This window comes from Parasteatoda tepidariorum, chromosome 3 (genome assembly GCF_982258835.1).
Source record: "Parasteatoda tepidariorum strain Cologne lab strain chromosome 3, Ptep-v5.0, whole genome shotgun sequence".
In the NCBI taxonomy this organism is placed as follows: Eukaryota; Metazoa; Arthropoda; class Arachnida; order Araneae; family Theridiidae; genus Parasteatoda; species Parasteatoda tepidariorum.
In genome coordinates, this window is record NC_141757.1 from 62,925,896 (window position 1) to 62,942,642 (window position 16,747).

Genomic DNA, 16,747 nt, shown 5'->3' on the forward strand with positions numbered 1-16,747 from the left:
AATTTTTAATATTTATTTTGTTATTATTATTTCCTAATAAATTTTTATTTATTCATTTATGTTTTGTAAACACTTCTAACTCTTTGGGGAAATACCTAGCATTGTGGACATTTCTAAATGTTTTAACAACAAATGCAATTCGTTTTAAACTGTTTCCCGGGGCTAATTCGCAAACAGACGTTAAAACACCTGATTTGTTATTTCACTGTCAAAACAACTTTTATTGTAGGGAAATAATAAAATATGTGTCATGTTTTTTGAAACCTCAGAATTATAGTCCCGAGACAAAAAAACAATAAGAGAAAGAGAGGTTTTTAAGGGATCAAACGATTTTAAAGGGCAGGTTTCAGAAGGCTAAATTTCATTGGTTTGGCCAAGGAAAAAAAGGAAGTCTTTGAAATGAACGTCTTTGTTGGTAATAAATTCCATAAAAATATTCTGACGGACGAAGTTCAATGAATGTTTCTGACGTAAGGCCGTGTCTGGTGACGTTAGCATTTAAAATGATTGGAAGTTTAAATGAAAATGTTTTGAAATTAAAAGGGGAAAAAAACTACAAGTGTTTTTTTTCCTTTAGTAATTAATATTAATAATAAGCTTAATTTTCTTTCATTTAGTTTTTGATGCAATTAGCTTTTTTTACTTACGTTTTTCTTAGTGTAAGTTTTTTGTCATGGTGAAGATTTTTGTCTTATTATCATTACACACAGTTTACACTCTGAAATGAAAAGGAAAAAAATATTAGTGTTGTTTTTTCTTTATTAATTAATTTTAATAACAAGTTGAATTTTCTTTTATTTAATTTTTGATGCAAATAACTTTTTTTTACCTACATTTTTCTTAGTGTAGCCTTTTTGTTATGGTAAAGATTTAAATATGGTACTTGAAATAGAAGCGCTTTAGAATCATTTGAAATATTTCTCAACCAACGTAAAACAAAAGAATTTGAAACGAGAAGAAAAGATTTTTAGTTGCCACTGCAACATACATTAAGTGACTAAGTACAATAAAAAACAATATTAAATTTTTAAAGATTTTTATCCATAATTTAAAATAAAGCAATTAAGAAGATTAAAGTTTCGCTATCACTTCTACAAAAGAAATGTTAACAGAATAACATTCTCTAAAGAAAATAGAATTCGTATATCGATTCATTTTGATTAAATGTTTAAACTCAATTAAAAATATTATGAAAAACTAAAAGTTGCGCTTTTTTTCTGAAGGCTAAAGGGAAGAAAACACATTTCAAATGAAAACTTCAAATCTTCACGAAGAGTGGTATAATTAGAAAATAACGCTGATAATCAAAACTGATTGTGTGCAGTGTTATAATGGTTAAATAAAGCGTGATTTAAGACTGCAGATTAACAAAATGTGGCTGTTTAAGTAAGAAACATTAAAAAAAAACATACTCCTATATAATTAAAATTTATGTTGTTAATGAGTGGATCAAAGTATGTAGTATCTTAACTTACAAGTAAATTAGGCTTGAATTCTTAAAAGTGGAAATTTTCTTCCTTAAAATTATATCAGATTGAAATATTCGATACAGGACAAGATTTACATAAGCTCTTAAAGGGAATAACCATCCCTTTGAGATCTTATGCAAGTAACTTCGACGGTTATTTTTTTTTTACATTTTTTAAAGAGTCAAAAATCACCCTAAGTCATAAAAACATTAACTCAATTTTGTTAGGAGACATATTAAAGTTTGTAATAAAAACGAACCAAAAGTTGTCCTAATTACCCCCAACTAACTAAATTCACCTTGAAAGAGATAGTTTATAGATACTTAATATTTAAAATTAACTGTAATCAATTATGGATAGTAAAAGGAAGTGACAGCAGTTTTTCTCTTTTCTTCATTTTATCAATCCCGTGTCATTTCGGTTATTAATGTCAGTAATGATATACGCTATAAATAGTTGACAAATGAATATGTAGATATTTTATGGGCTTTCAATTCATTGACGAGCTTATTTAAATAAATTATTTAACTTTTCCTGTAAATTTTCGAATTGATAATTTTTCGTGTTTTTATTTTTAACCCTTTATGCATATCATGTGAGAAAAAAAACAACTATTTTGTTATGTTTGTTCATCTTAATATCTTTGTCTATTTTTTTATTAATCAGTCATGCAAAAAAAAAAAAAAATACAATGGTTGTGTTCTATTGACTTGTCATCTGGTCGTGGTCATCTGACAGTGGGTTTAATTTTTTTTCCACAATCGGAGTCTTGGAGTGTAGATCCACAAATATTAGTAAAATCGTGATTCTCTCAGATGAAATTTAAACATTCATCTTGGTAGTCATACAATTTTTCAATTGTAAATTTAAAGTACCCTAGAAAATAAGACAAGTTTTGATTAAACATTTCATCAAATTACCCTCGTTTCTTTGAATAAATCTAAAAGGCATTTAAAACAGTAACCTCAGATTTCAATGCAAATGAGACCCAAATAAAAACTGGCTCCTATCACCCGGACTACATGTGACAGATAGCTCTCAACTTTTAGTTCGCTTTTCTTAAAGGTCTAAAAATTACACAAAAGAAAAAATCAACTGTAGTTTCACATTTACAAAAAAATATTACCGAAATACTAATAATGATAAATAAGCAAGAGCTACTTTTAGATTACAGTAAAACCAGGAGAAATAGCGCTGTTGGAAAAATCGGACATGGTGGAAGAAAGTACAGTACTGTAAAAAGTATACAACATATAAAGTACATATAAAGTTCAGGTCAGTCCTGCGATTCCAGATATTTGAACATAAACAATACTGCAGTGTATACATTTAAGCTGATTGCTTAAGAGTGGCAAACAATTATCATAACTCTTTTTCTTAATTTTCTACAGAATGCCTAAAGTATAAAATCTTTAAATTGAATGATTTTTCTTTGGCTAACGGACCTTGGCTAACACTGAGTACATCAGAAGTTCGTGTAGCTTTAAATGTGTGTTGACGGAACTTCTGTATGTTATTTCTTTCATCACTATCCTCGCTTAAAGAATAAACTAATGTTTCGATAAATTCGTAATGTGATATCGTCAATTTGCATAAATCATTTGGAGGTAGGCTTTTTTCAAAGACTTTAAAAGTAAAGAGTTGCAAAGATGCTATAAATTTAAAATAGTGATTAAAAATTTAGAGTTTTAAAACTCACTTTATCGTTTATAATTATGAAAAAGAAGACATCGCCTGAAAAGTTGCATCTGTAATGTACATAGACGCAGGACTTCCCCGGATAATGATTATTTTAAGTGTTTGAATAAATAAGGAAAAAGGAGCACACAATTTGTCGTTTAGTTATGAAAATTGGAAAGATACAATTTTTGCTATATCAAGTAATATTGAGTGAAATAACCGAAAGCATCAATGCAAGAAATGAAATGAACTTGTCTGTTAGGACAGTGCAGCGGAATTTGGCTGTAATAGGATATGGCATTACAGTCAAACTCCGCTGCACTGTCCGCTGCCCTTGGCTGTAGCAGAAGACCGACTCGAGTGCTTTTACTAACAGTACGACACCACGTTTAGTGCCCCTCCTGGGCTCGTGACCATATTAGTTGAACCCAAACGACTGGAAAATTGTCACTTGGTCAAATGAGTCACAATTTCAGATGGTCAGAGTTGATGGGAGAATTCGAGTGGGAAGCAGACCCCACGACATAGTTGTTAACAAGACACTGTGGCACAAGACACTCTGGTGTCGGTTCTATAATGGTGTGGGCTGATTTTTCATGACATGGACTGGGTTCTATACTGCCTAATTTCACCGATCATTGACTGAAAATGGTTATGTTTTGTTACTTGGAGATCACTTGCAGCCATTTATGGACTTAGTGTATCCAAATCCTAACAAATTATTGGCCACCTAGATCTCCCGACATGAACCCCATGGATATTTATGCGATATTACTGAGAGGTCAGTTTGTACAAAAAATCCAGTACCCGCAACACTTTCGCAATTATCGACACTCCTGCAAGAGATTTACTACTTGTTTAGTCCATGCAATACCTCCTAGAAGAAAGAAGGCCTCAACACGGGTTACCATAAGCAAGAAATTTGATCTTTTAGTAGTCCAAACGTAGTGACATCTTTCTTAAATTCATCCACTGCGCAGTTTATATTCGTTACGTCGAACTACTAAATTGATCCGTGCTGAGGCTTTCTTTCTTCTAAGGGGTGTTGGCCCATGCCACATCGAGTTGCTGCACTTCGTAAAGTTCGAGGCTGTCCAACACGATATTAAGAGGTACAACATTAATAATGCCACCTCACTGTAATTATAAATAGAATTATTTAATAGATCAATAGAGAATATAATCTTTGTTCAAATGTTCTTAAATGAAATGAGCATTTATTTTGTTGCAGAGGAACGAACCTAATTTAAATAACATTTCTTTATAAAGAAACAAATGAGGAATATTTTTATTTTAGAAATTTGCTAACATTTATTTTTACATATTTAGATTTATTAAAAATAACTTATTCGAAACTCAATGTCTACATACCGTATCTAATTTACTGCGTATTCTTAAGTCAAATAAGGTTAAAATGACATAAACTTGTTTACAAACTAGATATTTTTAGATTTGTGTATTAATTACCAACACTTAAAATTCATTGATTTAATCAGATGTCAGATTAAGAACAAAGGGGGAGTAATCGAGTATTTTAGGAAAAACTTACTTAAAATATTTGCAAACTTCCTCAGTTTACCTTTTAGGGAAAATGTCAACAAATTAAAAAATAACATATTATTTCAACATTTCATATTCTTACGAGCCTTTATAGCCAATAGAAATAATATGTACCAAATCAACGTTATTCCTTGTACATGAAGCCTTTTTTGACCTATCCAAGTAAAAAATCTTAAACCGGTTCAAATATTTCTGATGACGAAAGCAAAGAAGTGACCGAGAACGTGGTTCATTGGTATATTTCAATATAAAATACAAAATTTCATTTTTGATGAGGCGCAGCAAAACAACATTTGACGCAAGACAGGGAAAAAAATAATTTTTGAGAGAGGAGGAAAATTATGTGCAGTTGATAGCTTTGTAAAAAGTTACAATGGCAGTAGAATAAATTATATCGGATTACGAACGTTCATTGGTCATTATAAAACTACAAGTTTTCATTTTTGCGTTCCTTTAGTCACTAAATTTGATAGCCTGAACCAGGTGAGTTAAACTACTCCTAATTAAATTGAATTATTTTTAGAATTACTTTTTGTGTATTTGTGCTTCCAGTTAAAAATATAAATAGTTGTTAAATTGTAATTTTTGTTAACTAATATCAATTGTTTTATTCTTAATTTTTATCTTAATTAAAATCTAACAACATAATTACTAAATAATTAATTACACATCATTATGATTGCTCATTGGTCATCATAAAACTATAGTAAGTTAAATAATAGTTAATAGAATAATAGGTAAATTGTAATTTCGTTGACTGATATAAATTATTTTTATCTCAACTTTTATCTTAATTAAAAACTTATAACATAATTGCTACATTTTTAAATAAAAATGATATTTAAGTTAAATTATTTCATTAAAATAAATTGTTTTAAATTAATGGTATTTTATGTACATGTTACTCATTGAAGAAAATATAATTTATAATTGTTTGCATTTTGTCGTTCGAATATTATTTCTAGTTTGCCTGTATCCTGTTTAAAGTTTTTGTTGTTATTCTAGGTCTGACTACATAATAGTTTTTAAGTTTAAATTCATCAGCTTTCTAGCTATGATACTCAAAATTATTTTTAATTAATTAAAAATAAACATTTATTGCACAGATTAATTTAAAATCAATACATGTTATTTAGAATTATAGTATATCTTTATCAGAAAAAAAGGAAAATAAACGACGCATTGCTATGAAAAACACCACCTATGTTTTTCCTCTTTTATTCATTTTATATATTATCTTTATTCGCTATAACAAAACTGCACTGGAAAGGTTGCTTTAATGCAAAAAATAACTTAGTTCGTAAATTAAATATTTAAACAAAAAAGTTACAAATCTTTTATGATATTCCTAACTTTATTAATGAATTAAAGTTTTACTCAAGGAAATCGAACAATTTTAGCTTAACAGTTTTAATTAAAACAGAATATTTATAAATATTTAGAGATCGTTTGAATAAAATTAAGATTTTACAGCTCCTAGAAAATTAAAATGTTAACATAAATAAACAGTGAATAATAATATTGTTAAATTTCTCACCTTAGCCATTAGACGTTTGTTTATTGACAATTGTCGGAAATTAGACTATCCTAAGACTATGATTATAGCCATAAGGCTTTTTTTCTAATTAATTACGATTTTTTTAGAAAGAAAAAAAAAGACGAATTACAATAACGCTAGAATTAATACAGTATTTCATGAACTGTCAAATGCACCAGCTGAGAGGATATTTTTCATTCATTAGATTTCACCTTGATCCTTTAAGCAAACTGTTCATGTTTGTTTCATAATCTTTGCGTTTGACATTAGCTATCCTTATTTTTGTTGTTACAACATAATGGAGACTAACAGAATGTGTCTTAATATTGATGATATAAAATTTATTTTCAAGGACGAATGTTTTTAAATATATCTGATTAAAAATTTAAAATGACAGATTCATATTTTGAATAATATTTAGTTTTTATTTAAAAAAAATATACATCCTTCATTTAAAAAAACTATAGCTATTTAGGAAAAAAAAGAAATAGAATGGATTTTACTATACACGCTACACATTTATATAAATCACATTATTCACTACTCATTTTAATTTATATATATTTCTGTACACAAAAATGATTCTTTTCTTATAATGGCTATTACAGAAGAGTTATTTTAGTCTCTTTTTTTTTGACAATTTATTTTTTAGCGAATATTTAATTTTTATTTATGAGTTAGAAATTTTAAACGATTATTTAGATTAAAAAAGATGTTATGAAATTTTTTATTAACTATTTTTTATGCACAGATTTTATAGTTAACCTTTCTTTTATGAAAATAAGCTTGGCTAGGGGAATGTAGAAAGAATAAGTTAACTTAATTATATAGTTCATATTTATTTTATATATTTAAATTCAGTAACATTAAGAGCGTATCAAAAATATATCTGCTCGCATATATATTCAACCTATTAATTATTTATATTAAATACATGCTCAATCAGAGTTTTCGCATATCATGGGTATGTTACGTAATATATTTTTCGAGTCCTGGTAAACGAGCCCTGTAACAGTTATCATGCACCGAGAAAAAATTATGATAAAAGTACCACATTAAGGCAAGATTTGCCGTGTTTCATGCTCTATGGGTACACCAAAAAGCTCGGTTGCTCGCTTTGGGTAATGATTTTGATAAAATTAACAATAAAGTTTGGCTTTATGATAAAATTTGGTAATTTATCATGATATCTTAAAGGCGTAATACAATTTATTTGGTTAAATTTACTTCCCATTACGGTAAAATTACCAAATGAATGTTTTAAATACCGTATATTTTAGTTTTACTAACCAGAATTATGCTTTTTTTTTTAACCAGAAATGTCATTATCATACAGTGCTGTAATTTTACCAGATTTTTTTTCTGCGTGTGTAATGAATTTAAAACAATAGTTGTCAATTACCATACAGTGCTGTAATTGATTTTTTTCTCCGCGTGCAATGAATAAAAAAACTGTTGTCAATTTTACAAATATTTTTGAAACTTTTCTTTTTTAATTAATATTCACGCAATTGCTTTGATGAAATCGATGTTTATTGATTTATCACGTTTACCTATGTGTAACATTCACCTTAATTAAATAAAAAAAAAGCATTTATTTATTTCGAAGTACTCAGATCTTACGAAATTATGGCGAGTGACGATCATAAAATAAGTCAATTTGCATATAAAACCGACTTTGCAAAAACATTAAAGAAATATATTTATTTGTCATAAGATATGGCCTATTTTCATAAACCTTATGTACAACCTTGCAGTGAAATAACAATATCGTTGTAGATGACACTTTGTCTCATTAAATAAGAACTCCGCTCCTTGAACTCAGTAATATTCTTAACACTTGACACGGTTTTGAATACATTAAAAGAATTGGCCTTAATGAATTCGGCACAGTGTTTTGATGACATAAAATGTTCTGGCCTCAGTACTTTGAATAAAGATTCGAGAGAAAAAATTCCAACATGTGCTAGTTTTATGGATAAACGATAATGGATATTTTTCTTCGGTAATTCACCACATTGAATACTTTCTCAAGATTTCCTGTATTAAAAGACAATTTCTTGGGTTGCCGAAAAAATAAGAATTCAACAGTTGTTTTTTCGAGAATTTTTTTCAGTAGAAAATTCGCTTTTGAGTGAATTACTTATGGAGTTCGATACCCATTAATGTAGTTAATGTGTACATTTCATGAATTTTAAAATAAGTCATATAATTTCAAGTGAGGTTAGTAATGTTACAATGCAATAATACTTCATAAGAAATTAACTTATATACATAATGTTCGGGTGCTTTAAGATAAAAAATTTCTTTTTTTTAATATTTTTTTAAATAAATAGCAATGAAATTGTAATTTTTAAAATCCTCACAAGTACTTTGGTAGGATAATTTGTTTCCAAATCAGCACGAATTTATGTACATTTCCTCTTAAAACAGCTTTTTCCTAATGTTTAAGTTACTTTCAGATTTTATATGAAAGACAAGTTAAAATCTGACTTTGAAATCTTTATAACTTAGATTTGATGCAAAATAATGTTTAGTGTCAAAATGCCTTGATACGCTCATTAATAAATGAAAAAAAATATTTCAAATCATTAACTTAAGAAAATGAAATAAATTTTTTTGTAAAAAATTTTTAAGAAGAGTTCAAGAAGTGTTTTAATTTTATAATTTATAATTTTGTTATTAATCATTTTACATTTTTTAACTTATTCAGATGTAAACTATTTATTAAAATAAACATAATGAGAGCACACGTTTCTGAAAATGGATAAAAGTCATTCATTGCTAATTTCCAATTTTTTTTCTTATTACTGAAAGCAGATGTAATGTCATTAATCCCGGAAGAAAACTGATTAATTTAACCAAATCTGATAAAGTTGCATAAATCGTATAAACAATGGAGTTTTATTTCCTAAAATTAATCTGTTTGGAAATGTATTCATTTTTATTTATTTACATTGTTTTTTGCATATGCATTACATAGTAGCTCAGCATTGCTCAATCACATGTAGCTGACAATCTTTAAAGTTTTAAAACAATAGCAAATGATTCCTGAAGAGAGATACATGATAGGATTCATGATAAAAATTTCTTCATTAACTCAATTTTTATTACGATAGATTTGTTTTAGAATTTTTGAATTCGAAATGTTTTTTATTATTTAATGGCACTGTTTTATTTCTTGAAAATATAATTTATTATAAAATGTAACAAGAAATCATTTTGGAGAACTGAAACATCCACTCACTTAACGAAACTTTTAATGTGTTGAAAAATAATGATAGTAGCCACACATTAATTGATAGAAATAACTTATGCAATTAGTTATGTTGTTATTTATGTTTAAAAATTCGTCTTGTTTAAAAATACCATTTTTTTAAAATTAAAATTTATTGATATATATTTAGTTCTGAATGAACATATTCCCTATTCAACTATATCCATCTATCTAAAATGTTGCTAGAAAATAAAATGCCACTAATATCTTGTTGTAAAATAAAAGTTCATCCCATTTTGTCAGAATTTATAATAAAACATTTTTTACGTTCTGTTGATGTGAGATAATCACTGGTCACTTTTCAATGTAATTAAATCAGTGGCGTGCAGAGAGGACACATAAAGGACTACGACCCCAGACATCTTATGGACGAATGAAAATAAATTCTTGGATATGAAAAATTTAATATCCAGTTTCAAATCATTTCTACTTAAATATTCTACACATTTAAGAAGATTTCTGAGAAATGTAGGTATTTTAAATAACCGAGAGAGTTATGTGGAATAATAATAGGACTAACCACATCTAATTGCTTCGAAATCAGATGTGTTTACGTGTTACTTTATTTTCTTTTATTTGATTAAGGTGATACAACTTTTTTACTTGATTAACGTTAACGTTTAGCCCAGGACTAGAGTCTTCATGCTTCACGAAATATTTTAATATTCATAAAAGACAAGGATTTCATACTTTTTTCGCATGATTGAAATATGAAAACGTCACAGTCACTTCTACTTTCTTGAACCAGGTATCCGGATATTATACTTTTGCTTCCTTCCTGATAATATAACAACTATATACAGGTAAAATTTAAACATCGTGTTCAAGAGCAGTTGCAAGTCAACCCCAATTCCATTTTAATAATTTTTGTTTAAAAACCAATGCACTAAGTTCATTTCTGAGAAAATAGTTTAATTTATTACGAAGTATGAAATTTTATCAGATATAAATTTTAAAAAAAGCATTTAAATCGAATATTCATATTTAATTAAATAAAAATTAACGCTAACACTTTTCATACTTTCGTTTTCGTGGTGTCTCCATCTCAAACAAAGCGTTTCAATTAGCTTGCAACGACTTCAGTAAATCAGTGTGATGTCGATATAGATAATGTAGATTGGCATTCTGATTGCAGCAATCAAAAATTATAAATTTTTCACACTTTTGAAAATGTCCAGAAATTTTTCTTCTTTTCTCACTCTCTTCTTCTCTTCATCAGACTTCAAAGTTTACTGACACCAGCAAACATGAAATCAGTTTGTATCGACAATTGTCTGTAGAATTTTGACTAGTTTTGGTGTGGAAAACTCCGTAAACCAGTACATGTCGTAAAAAGATAAGATTAAAATAAAAAAAAAATTTAAAAAAAAACACAGAGAACTTTTTTTAAAAAAAAATTGTCATCATTGAATTGCCAAAATACGTTTTGAATCTTGAGTATTTTACAAGTGTATCAAAAGAAGCATGATTTAAACATTGACAGTTTCAGTGTGATTTAGGGATATTTACATGTTTATATGATTTTGAATTTTCAGATCAATTTGAAGTTGCGCAGCAATTCTATTTTAAAAAGTCTTTTATATTCCTTAAATTAACTATAAATCTTACTGCATTCTTACAATAGAATAAAGATATAAATCTCAAACATAAAAGTTCATTGACACAAATATGATTCCGCCCGCCACTCATGTCTGCTTTGTATTTGTCTATATCAGCCAATACCCTAACTTTTTACAACGATCCTTTAACCTCGGTGAATTTTAGCAGGTTGCTGCAATGGTTTGTCAGGTGCATTGTGCATCGTTTGTTTCAGAAAACTTGATGAACGAGCACGGTGACGATTACAGCAACTGGGATCTTTCTAGAAGTTTTTGTTCTTGTTCCAGAAACCTAGTTTTTCAAAGTGCATTTTTTTTTTCGCCTTTCTCCCTCTTTCTTCTTATTCATATATTCTGTTTTTTATTATTTATTTTTTTATTCACAAGAGAAAAACTTTCTTCGCTGATATTCGATCCGCTACTTTCGAACACCGGTCGAATAATAGGTGAAAGGAGTGACGACCGACGATTCCAGAGTTGAATCCGTTCTTAGTTTTCATTTGGTGTGTAGACTTCATATTGAGCGGTCATGATTAACTCATACGGGATGATGAGTGGTTTTTGAACGAAAACTATTAATTAAAGTGAGTTTGTTCAGTTATGATTTCAGTTGTTATGAATTTGGTACAAGGGTCAATTTTTCAATATTATTTTTACATTAATTTTAAATATCATAAAATCAAATAAATAATTGCTTAAAAATACATTTATTTGTCTATTTTTCTATAGAAAAATATCGAAAAACAGGTAAACCATTAAGACTTAGAACAAATTAAAATGAACTAAAAAATAAGACTATGAACAAAAGCTGTGGGAATAGGATAATTTGATATGGAATGATGAGTTGTGTTCAAAAGAAAACTGTTAATTAAAGTGAGTTTGTTCAGTTATGATTTCAATTTTTATAAATTAGTGAGTTGTCCACAATCAACACGTTGCAGTCTTTAAATATCATTTTGCATACTAATTTAAATGATGTAAAATTAGATTGAAAATTGCTGAAAAAATTATTTGAGAAATCATTTTATTCACTTATTTTTCAAAAGTAAGATCGGAAAAATTATTATTTTTGAGACTCTGAAAATCCAACCATAGCTTCATAATGCGAAGTCATGATTATTTCATATGAAATGATGTGAAGTGTTTGAAGGAAAACTATTAATTACAGTAACTTTCTTCAGTTATAGTTAAGGTTTCTATAATATTTTGATTTAACTCTTTACGTCCAAGTCGTAATTTTTCAGTAATAAATTGTACACTGATTTTGAATATCGTGGAACCAGATGGAAATTACAACAAAATGCTACCATAAATTGTTATTTATTTAGTATTTATTAATAATTAAAAAAAATCTGGAAATTTCATTGACTTTTGAAATTTCAGCAAAATTTATTAAAACTTTTAAAACTTAAATTAGGAAAGTTTATAATTTTTGGAGATAGCAAGAAAAAAATCTTGCATTTATATTTGCAGAAATGTTTGCTTTATATAAACTAATTAACTAGTTAATAATTTAATAAAATTAAATTTTTACTAAACACGAAAAAAACTGTAATAATTTATTACCATTGACTAATTTAAAAATTAAATAGTATTTTAAAAATTGTTAATAATTCCTGTTAGCTTATGATGGTGTAAATAGTGATATAGGACATTAAAGGGAGCAATGTTCAGTGCAAATTATATCAGGAAATATGTTTTGATGCAAATTTTTAAATTGATAGTTTTAATTAAGAAAATGTGTAAGATGAAGTGTTATTATTTTGATGTTATATAAGTTACTCACGATATTTAAAAATGCTTTGTAAACGAGAAAACTATTTTATTATCGAAGATAAATAATCGGAAAATATAAATTCAATTTCACTTTGAATTTTTGGATATTTTAAACTTATTTTTTCCGTTTTGTCTGAAAATTTTTGTATATATACACATAATTTATGGAACTTATTCATAGTCATGCTTGTTGACAGTGATGAAATAGTAGAAATATTTAAACTCATTCAAAAATTAAAGCAAGCATTTAAATCTAAAAAATAAGATATGAGGTACTTTAATATTTAAATAGAATGAGGGTGAGATTAGAATGGAAAAATCAATAACCTTGTAAGAAATTTAAAAAAATATATTAATGAATTAAAAAAAATCTAATACATACTCACTGATTTTTGGAAGCTCATGCTTCGCATTTTCATGAGAAATGAGTGATATTTGCCAACACATACTTTTTCAATTTTTATCTTTTGATGCAAATGATTTGAAGCTATATACTCAGTTCTGAAGAGCAAAATGATTTTCATTAAACTACTTTTATGAATAATTTATTTCATTTGAAATTTATTCAGCTAAGTTTAAACTTTTACTAATATGTAACATAATAATATAGTTGGGGATAATTTTATAATATGTAAATTTATCACTGTATTACATTAAAATCAAATTAATTTAGTTTACAAATGAATTAAATACTGTACACATAAATCATACGTCCATGTATGCGCCTTCCATTTTATGGATATTTTATTATTACACGGAAAAAAATCCAGTCACATTACCGTACCATACAGTAATAACAATACTGTTTAATAAAACCAAAATATACAGTATTTACACCATACGTTTAGTAATTTTTTCATTCATATGACAATGGTTTGCCGGAAAGTGTGATTTTTAAAGTTATAGTTCTTATTAATTATCATATATTTAGTAAAAAATACAAAACTGGAAAGTAAATTTAACCGAGTAAATGGTTTTTATGCCATGTTCTATCTAAGGTATCAAAATAAGATTACCAAATTTTATCACACATTACAAAATCATATTTTACTGTTAATTTTAACAAAATCATTAACAAAGCGCGTGGGTAAAAATTACAGAGATTTTTGATGTCCACATAGAGTCAGAAACATGGCAAATTTTACCATATTCTTGTAGTCTAGAATTCTTTTTTTTTTTTCTAGAATATTTCTGGAATTTTCTAGAAATATATTTCTTTATAGAAAGTGTTTTTGAAATTTTTAAAATAGAAGTTTAATAATTTCATAGTTGAAGATAAGATTAAAAGGAAATTATGACAACTGTATGCTTAAAAAAGAAATACGAATTCCGGAATTTTAAGGAAGTTATATTTCCGCTCTGAGCAAGAATTACTGGTCTAGTTATCTGCCTCAGAATTTTTCAAACATGTTTTAAACATAAATAAACTTCAAATACAATATGCATCGTGGGATTTAAATATTAGCAGCGAACATCATAACTAGCCATTTTAGAATTCTGAAACTTATTTATTTATAACTTGGTAGAAATGTAGTAAAAAAAAAATCGAACTCTTAAAGCATTGAAAAAAAAAAAAAGTCGTATTACATCAAATGACATCAAATGAAAGGGGATATCTTCTTTTACTTTATATCCGCCGACCTTAATAAAGAAGGTCATTTATAAAGAAACCTACAAACCAGTTGTTAAAGATTTCACAATTCAAGTGATGCTCATACGGTTACTGCGGTACAATAACCTTTGAAATTGGCATAATCTGCTCATGGAATATATCCACGTCAATATTTAAGTAAATACTAAATTGAATGTACCTTGAAACATGTTGTTGTGAATTTATAAATGTAGGGCTATATTCATATTTTAAAATGAAATAAAATTATTTTTGTGAAGAAAAGCAAATTTTTATGCTTATAAAAATGATACATCCCTAACATCTATTTATATACATAGATATATGCTTAACATTTTTCACGATGTTATGGAGAAATCATGCTGTAAGTATTTAAACTGCTGTAAAATAAAAATTAAAGTATAAAATATACTTCTTAAAAATTGGTCTAACATTATAAAAATAATTCCAAGTTTTTAACGAGTCTGTTTTTGTGAGTGTGTGGATTTTGGCGTGCATTTATCATAAAACACATCATGTTTATGATTAATTCCAAAAATTTTTATGTTTTCCTCATGTTTTGATAGTTTATTTTTTATTTGTTTCTGGTTGACTTACTATAGCTGATTATAAAAATAAACATCGAGTTGTAAAAAGAAAATGTTTAGTTATACATCCTCAAAATATGAATACATAAATCCCTTAAAAGTATAAGATTTTATATTTTACAAAGAAATAATATGAATGTACTTCTTATGGTTTAAAAATAAATACTCCTCTTAAATGTGTAGTCCTAATAAAATCTGGCTTTTTCTTTGCAGCAGTCTTAATTACTTGGATATGAACATGGTTAACGGAAAACTAGACTACGTTCTCCAAGAAGATCAGCGAATTAAACTAATAGAGGTAAGTGTATGTCTAAAATAATATTTTAATTAAACGAAGGAGAAAAATTAAGTACATGTAAATCTAAAATAATTCTCATATTTCTATCTGTGTTGTGCTCTAACGTGTGTGTATTATACAGTTATCAAATAATGTTGGTAATTTGAAGTTAGTAACCATGTTCAATCACCGGATAATATGTTTTCTAATCTACAGCAATAACGACATTAGTTTTACCATTTCCTTGTAAGTAGAAGATAAGTTACACAGATTTAGATTAAAAAAAGTGATAGCTTTTTAATAATGGGAAAACCTGAAAACAAAAATTTGTAATTTTACTGAATGAAGGGGAAAAAAATTAAAGACATTTGTAAAAAAAAATGGCACAAATAATTGACGCTTCTAACACAATTTTTGTATTTATTAAAATTAAAAACAGATACTAAATTAGAAAAACAAGTAATTAAGTTTTTCTCACTTTAATTTTATTTCTGTATTCAGAAATGCTGGCCTTTAATATGGAAATACTGGCCTTTCATTTTAGAATTCTTGTCAATTATGAAGTCTAAAAAATATACACGAGGAAAATTTCCGTATCGTGATCTGTGGTAGAATAATCGCCAAGTCTTGGCAATTTTCGGGCAGAGGCCCGCGAAAACTTAGCAGAAAAAACATCATAGCAGGGGATCAATTTGAAGGGTATAACTCGTAGCCACCCCCTGGCGAAACTCAACATGTTTTTTCTACTTGTTTAAAATCTGTCTGGCTCCTTGGCGGATGTAGTGGACGTAATATGTATATCCCCTATACATATTATAGGGATCGTTAATTATTATTTAAGAGGAAAAAAACCTTACAGGTATTTATCAAATCTCTCATGAGGAAGATGGAAAGAAAAAAATATCAAAACCAATTTGATTGCCTAAAGAAACTTGAGGAATGTTTATAATAATTTATTTCAAAACCCGCTCTCTTTTCCTCCATAACCTATATGGTTTTGATATTTTAAGTCTTATCTTTATTTAGTAAGTATCTTTCTTTTTATTTAGCATCTATATTTAGTATAACAATAATATTTTTATGCTTTTTCCAAATTTAATTATAAATTTTTTAGCCCTAATGTGGGTACTTTTTAAGTTTGTTTTGATGAAAATTCAATAATTATGCATTAACGGTGGTCATTACAGAACATCCTGTAAAAAAAAAAAAAAAGAACAAATAATCAATGACATTTTATTATATTAAGTAAATCGTGCAAGAAAGAAATGTAAAACTAAAGACAATTTCCGTGTGAATAATATAATATACGAGATTTAGTTGTTAAAAGTTGTTATTTTAGAATATCATAGGTCAGGG

General features: G+C 27.3%; 1 protein-coding gene across 4 annotated transcripts in view; it reads left to right on the plus strand.

Moving 5' to 3' along the window:
• Nucleotides 1-16,747, plus strand: part of LOC107443450 (SEC14-like protein 2) — a 51,688-nt gene that overhangs the window by 19,402 nt on the left and 15,539 nt on the right. For 2 of the 4 annotated variants that reach the window (XM_043040812.3, XM_087159455.1), the window contains exon 2: nucleotides 15,328-15,412. In XM_043040812.3, the coding sequence (XP_042896746.1) occupies nucleotides 15,328-15,412 (85 nt within the window). Of the gene's footprint in view, nucleotides 1-5,159; nucleotides 5,193-11,528; nucleotides 11,706-15,327; nucleotides 15,413-16,747 lie in introns of those variants that run through there. The other 2 variants (XM_043040813.2, XM_087159456.1) reach the window with 2 other exon arrangements.